Source organism: Nelumbo lutea, chromosome 3, assembly GCF_056320005.1.
Source record: "Nelumbo lutea isolate HS-2025 chromosome 3, American lotus-T2T, whole genome shotgun sequence".
NCBI classification, from domain to species: domain Eukaryota; kingdom Viridiplantae; phylum Streptophyta; class Magnoliopsida; order Proteales; family Nelumbonaceae; genus Nelumbo; species Nelumbo lutea.
Window position 1 is genome coordinate 34,320,023 of NC_142686.1, and position 6,958 is coordinate 34,326,980.

The 6,958-nt window shown below is 32.7% G+C and overlaps 1 protein-coding gene across 3 annotated transcripts in view; it reads right to left on the reverse strand.

Annotated features, from left to right (window-relative positions):
- Nucleotides 1-3,665, reverse strand: part of NBS1 (nijmegen breakage syndrome 1) — a 30,294-nt gene extending 26,629 nt beyond the window's left edge. The window contains exons 1-2 of one of the 3 annotated variants that reach the window (XR_016109724.1): nucleotides 3,496-3,650; nucleotides 1,825-1,878 (exon numbers count right to left, since the gene is read on the reverse strand). Coding sequence is in view for 2 of the 3 variants with exons in the window: in XM_088977096.1 (XP_088833222.1) it covers nucleotides 1,825-1,878; nucleotides 3,496-3,532 (91 nt within the window). In the remaining variant the exon portion in view is untranslated. Of the gene's footprint in view, nucleotides 1-1,824; nucleotides 1,879-3,495 lie in introns of all 3 variants that reach the window. The other 2 variants (XM_088977096.1, XM_088977095.1) reach the window with 2 other exon arrangements.
- Nucleotides 3,666-6,958: the final 3,293 nt, after the last annotated feature.

Consider the following 6,958-nt stretch of genomic DNA (forward strand, 5'->3'; position numbering starts at 1 on the left):
GTCTTATATAAGCAATCTTGATAGCATGAAAATGAGTAGTGCATGCTAGTCCAGGACATCACTAACAAATCTTATAAAAGGAATTTTACTTGAATGCTAAAAGGGATGTCATTTTCTCAAGAACTTGCCAGAATTTTTCCATACAATATTTTTCAAGTAATAAAACCCTAAATCTGATCATCTTTTCATCTAACTTGAACAAGTGTTATGGATCACAGAAAATCCTCCTCAAAAATAAAATACTTACACCAAGTAAATGCAGATAGCCAAAACCATACCAGGCTACTATTTACATGTGGGCATCAGCCTTATGGTCACATTTATTGTATTTACCACCACAAATTTTGTAAAAGAATTTTTACTTAAATGTTAAAAGGGGTGTCATTTTCACAAGAACTTGCTATAATTTTTCCAAACATAATATTTTCAACTCAAGTAATAAAACACTAAATCTGATCATCTTTTCATCTAATTTGAACAAGAAGAGATATGAATCATAACAAAATCCTCAAAAATAAAATATTTACACCAAAGCAAATGCAGACTGCCCAAACCATACCAGACTATAATTTCCATGTAAACATCAGCCTTACTGCCACATTTATTGCATTTGCTACCACAAGTAATTTCCTTGAATCTCCAAATAAATAAGGGTTAAGGAAATATTTGCAAAGAAATAGATGAGATGATATATTTTAAGTTCCTTATGTTTCTGATGTATCATAGCACCATGGGACAGTAGCAGAAAATCAAAACATTCTTTCGTTCTATATTTGGCCCACTGAAGGGCACTTAGTAATTTTGCATAATCCAGTAAGCAAGCTAGGTATAGATGTTTTGTGGTTGAGTTTGATAGCCCTTGCTGTGCTGTTTGGTTTATACATAGTTTCACAGGGTGTCAAGATCAGCCTTCAGAAATCCCTCCGATTCCTGAGGGGCCAGATCACCAATACTGCTCCCATCAAAGTTTAGTTTGATGAAGTCTTCATTTGAAACTGACCAAAGAGCACATTCTAGCCCCTTTCTTGAAGAGCTTCTTGCCACACCACCCAAATTTCTCTAAAGATCATCAAGGATAGATGTGAGAATAAATTCATCATTCTAGCCCAGTGTATCACCCTAGTCATCACACATGCCTTCTCACCCCTTTGCCAAGGAAGATTCTTTTCCTTTCTTCCCATATTGTCCATACCACTGCTGCCCTTATGCATCTCCATAGCAATCTTCCCTTTTCTTGGGCAATGGCTCATGGGAAGGTAGCTAGATCAAATAGTCTACTTAACTCTAGCCACTATTCCTCCCATTCCTTGCTTAATGCAGAGTGTATGATTAACCTGACTCTAATTATACCCGATTTCAGAGCAGCACAGAAACTTTCAAACAAAGCTCTAGGTGACCATTTTAACCCATATAAGGCCTTCTCTCTACACACCTTCCCTTGCCAAATCCTGGAGGAATATTCATATAGACTTATTCCTACAAGTCCCCATAAAGAAATACATTTTCACATCAATGACATAATGTATAATTGGCCAAAATTTTACGAACTTCATACAAGGCCTTCTTCAAGGATTGTAATAGTCACTTTACTTGGATAGTTAGATGTATGTAATAAAATTCTCAGTGACAATTTTTATAGGTGAAATAATGTATAATTGGCCGAGAGTAAATTGCTAGACCAACATAATCAAGTTAAAAAATGCAAGCATATAAGTTTATGTACATATCCAGTGCGCAGCACAATCCTTCAATGAAAAAACGAGAGTACTGCAACATGATTATTAATAAGAACATATAACTCCCCCATTGCAATTGGCAAATTACCTTTTCTACCAACTTTATATGTCCCTTTGGAATAGATAAAATATTTTTGTTCACCTGTAGAAAAAAAACTAATAATTCTTAATAACTAAATCAACAAAACTTAACAATCTCTACAGTCAAAGCATGGCCTAAAATAATGTATATATCATAGAATTTGTCCAAACAACAAATAATAAATAATTTCTCTTCCATCACACCATTCTATAATTTGTGGTTTATATAACTGAAAGTTAAAGTGCATAAGTTGTCCAGCAAAGTTGAATCACATCATATTGCTTAGGAAAATCAAAACAAAAGATATAAATGCCTTTCCTGATATGAAATTCATATAGAAGAAAGAGATACATGGATTTGGTCCCACAGTCACCATGTTCTCCGTGTTCTGAGTGAGTTGTTTGAAATCAACTCATAATTCTCATTCCCCACCCCCCACCCTGTGGAAGGATTTTTTGTGAGAAAAAATTATTAAAAAAATCCAGTGTTTTTCTTTTTTGGAAATATTTTTGGTTCTCTGCTTCTCTACATTGGAAATTTAAAAAAAAAAATCCAGTATCTTGTGATTGTGAATTGCCCTTATTCTCTCTTTCATTCTCATTCTTGCTGAATTTAATTATAATATAAAATTATCTTGGTTTGGGCAAGGAGTCCTGTGGTTGAGATTGTACTGATGCAAACCACTTTCTAATACATGCATCCGCCTATTTATTATGTACATTCATATTTGCAATTTTGCATTTAAACTTGAACTTGACTAGCATGACAATCACAGTAATATTCACATATTATGGTCCAATAATAATTTCTCTCTTGGTGTCAAGAACAGAGGCTACTTATAAAATATATTTTTAGTTTAAAACACCTTGCTGCTATCTCAAGACAGTCACTGTCGCATTAGATTTTTAAATTCAAACTTATATGCAGTGGGAGTGGGTAAAATCCAACTGGCTGTAGTAAATTTCAACACAAGCTGTTATAAAAGGAAGGATTTCTTGATTGAGCAAGCTGAACTCAAGCACGAACTGAGGCACAGTACAATCATAACAAATATGCATTTATGTCATATATTTAAAACAAATTTCATAGTATGCAAGGAAATCTATTCAGTAAACATAAAAGTATTTTATTTGCTTAGTTTTATGAGTTATATCAAAAACACTATGAAGCAACTCCAAACAATAGTTATAGACAACTATCGGAAAGAAAGAAAGGGATTCTGAAACAATCATTCTATTCGGAACACTAAGCGAATATCTCTGACAACTTAAGTTACATTTTAATTTTGACCAAAAAAAATTACATTTTAACCAGAATTCACTATTTTCAAGCCGATATTAGTAATTTAAAAAATCTATTCGCATTTTATAATCTCTCCTTTCGTTTTTTTCTCGAATATACGATATTTAGAAAGCTCAAAACAAATACTAAACGATATTACTGATAAATTCCGTCTTCGCCGCCATGGGGTGAGGGTTAATAAGCTTTATGTTCATTTCTAGTTTCTACCTAATTCACATATGATTAAAACGAGAGATAACAACCTAGTTTATCGCTCTTACAACAACTACAATTTTCAGAAAATCCTAGTTCTCAAATGATCATTCAGATAGGAATGACGCGACAACACAAAATATGACGACATAGTTGCCGCATTGAGGTAAAAAACACAAGTACCTGGAAGAGATTCGGCGGGGAACAGACCCCAAACCATGGTTTCCGAGACCGTAAAAGGAGTTCGATAAATTTTAGGAGGAACACCAGAGCCCTAAGGAAGACACTTCTCTCCCGCTAAAAAATAAATAAAAAAAATCAGAGCTCTTAAAATACCTACTGTTTAACTGATTGATTAATTATATACTCTTACTGTTTATATATTGTCTTAAAGTATCCTGATACAATTTCACTCTCAACTCAACAATCAAAATTTTAAAATTTGAAGTTCTCAAGTTTGAACTTCAAGACATTATTTGAAATTGGCTCTCCCAATTCCCATCTTCTCAAAGTTTTCATTCTTTCAATTCAAGCTCAAGTCTCATTCTCAAAGTCTAAACTTCAGTTATTCAAATGTTAGTATTTTTTTATTTAATTTTTTTAATTTAATGCATGTTAAAAGTTGATATATTTTATTTGTGTTTTGTTTAAGTTTAAGATTTGAAAAAAATATATATCCAGTTAGTGAAGATATATTTGCACAAAAAACTTCATGAAAAACCTAATCTATTTAAATATATACTTCGGTTTTAATTTAAATATATTCTATATTTAAAACTATTAAATAAAGATATTTCAGTTTTACTGAAAATATATATATTCTGAAATATGTGAGATATATATTTCCATAAAATATATATTCCAATATATTTGTATGTATATTTTTGTTTATATTTATGTATATTTCTAAAATACATATTTCAGTTTTAAATATATTTCCAGAAAATATCTTAAAAACTTCATTTTTTTGTTTTGTATGAAAAACCTAATATATTTAAATATATATTTCGGTTTTAATTTAAATATATTTTATATTTAAAACTGTTAAATAAATATATTTCGGTTTTGCATAAAAACCGAAATATCTGAAAAATCTATATCTAAAAAATATATATTCTGAAATATGTGAGATATATATTTCCATAAAATATATATTCCAATATATTTGTATGTATATTTTTGTATATATATATATATATATATATATTTTTTTTATTATTATTATTATTTTTTTTTTCTAAAATACATACTTTAGTTTTAAATATATTTACAGAAAATATATTAAAAACTTAAGTTTTCAGTTTTCAAAATAGATATTTCCTTCTAGGCTTCTATGTCCTTTTTGTACAGGAGCAAAACCGAAACCGACCCAACCCGACTCAAACTGACTAGGTCAGTTTTGCTTAACACTGGGTCGGTTTCAGTTTCCATCTCAGGTAACCCGACCAGGTCGGGTCGGTTGGGAAAACCCTAGTAAACTAACCCAACCCGACTCGTGAATAACCCTAAGTCGGGTAGCCTGACAGCCCAACCTGTTATAAGTCAGGCTTGGTCATAATTTTAAGTCTGCGAGCTCGGGCTCGGGCCTAAAGCACCAAGCCCGACTTTTTTCTAGGTCGGGCTCCGTTAACCCGAATGGTTGAACTATTCAAACCATCACCCAATCAACTTTTCCAGGTACAACTCTCATAAAACCCATGATTTGTTAAAAAAACATTGACAAGTCAGTGAACCAAATGATCCAAACGGTTGAATCATCAAACCAACGACCAGGTAAGCGGGCGATGGTTCAACTGTCAACCTATACTTTTAAGTCCATCTTTTAGGTTTAAAAATTAAAAAAAAAAATCCCCAAAATGTCCCAATCCCCTTCCATTTTTTCTTTTTTTTTTTGCATATTTTTTTATATATTTTTCATAAATACTAGGCATTTTTATTAGTTTTAAGATATTTCAAACATTTATTTAGCTATTTATAATTTTATATCATTTTCTATATATTTATAGAGGTTATATGTGTATGTGTATATATATATACATATACATACATGTATATAATATATGTTTTTTTACTATTTTAATTATGACACCACCATACTGAACCATTTGACCCGCCCGGTCGAATCGGTAGGGCTATTCATAAGAAGGCCCAACCCGACCAAACCAACCAACCCGAGTCAGCTGGGTTTTGATCAGCACCACTCAGTTTTTGGTTGTACAAATTCATAAACCGATGGTTTGGGTCGGTTTCAGTTTCATGTGTGAAAACCGAAACCGACTCGAACCGAACCAACTTAGTTCCTACTTAACTATTTAAATATATATTTCAATTTTAAATTAAATCAACATAATCTATTTAAATATATACTTCGATTTTAATTTAAATATATTTTATATTTAAAACTGTTAAATAAAAATATTTTAGTTTTACATAAAAACTGAAATATCTAACAACCCAAACTTGCACCACATAAGCACATGGGCCATGGGGGGCATGGATGAACTTAGAGCCAAAACCGACCCAAACCGACCCAACCCGACTCAAACCGACTAGGTCGATTTTGCTTAACACTGGGTCGGTTTCTGTTTACATCTCAAGTAACCCGACTAGGTCGGGTCGGTTGAAAAAATCTCAACCCGACCCATGAACAACCCTACGAACCGGTGACCCGTGACCCAATAGGAAAAATCGGGTTAACCTTCGGGTTGGTTTTTAAACATTGCTATATATTAAATAAGAATAAATGTATTTATTAAATACCAAAAAGTTATAATCATTCAAAATGGGATTAAGAAGTGAATGCAACCCAACATCAAGATGTTAAAAACCTAAATTTAACATGAAGAACAAATAAACATTGGCCAGGGTGTGATGGAAGCACCATCCCGGCGATCATCTATCCATTTCCGCACTAGCGACACCACCAAATGACCCCTCCACTTTTGGCCCCTCTCTCTCCCTTTCTCCCCCTCCCCTTAGTTATTGCAAAAAATCATTTCAGCATTATCGGGTAAACTAAGCAAATTATTTGGTAAATCTATGAGTCATATTCCATGACTTTCAAGGAGGAGCAAAGGGATTGAAGCTCATGGCTACATTATGCTATAATAATGGAAAAATAGATTTTAAAATGAATACACAAATAAATAAAGAGATAAAAAGTAAAAACTACGAGGACAATGTTCAAGGGTTTTCTTCTTCGATTGATGATTTTGTGCGCTTTGGCATTTGTTTATATTTTCTCACTCACTCCCAACAAAACCATTGTTGATTTTCAGACCCAAATCTTTGGCTCTTGTCATTTGTAAGTCTGCTTTTCTCTATTTCACATATACCCAATGTGGTTTTCATTCTCTATGGTTCTTGGAGAATAGTCAGTTCAAACTATGACTTTCATATTGCTCTACTAAATTCGTGGCAGATCTATTATTTCATTTCTATGGGTTTTGAAATATCCAGTCCAGCTAAACATGTGTACTTTTTGTGATGGGAAGATCATTTATGAGTTGAAGCTCATTGGACGATCTTAGGGAGATGCTGGTGGTTGGATGAGTGGGGTTTTCAAACCAACTAGATACTGGAGGTGAAGAACTTCCAGTGTTGTTGGTATTTACAAACCAACTGAAAATTTGCTTGACATGTAGCC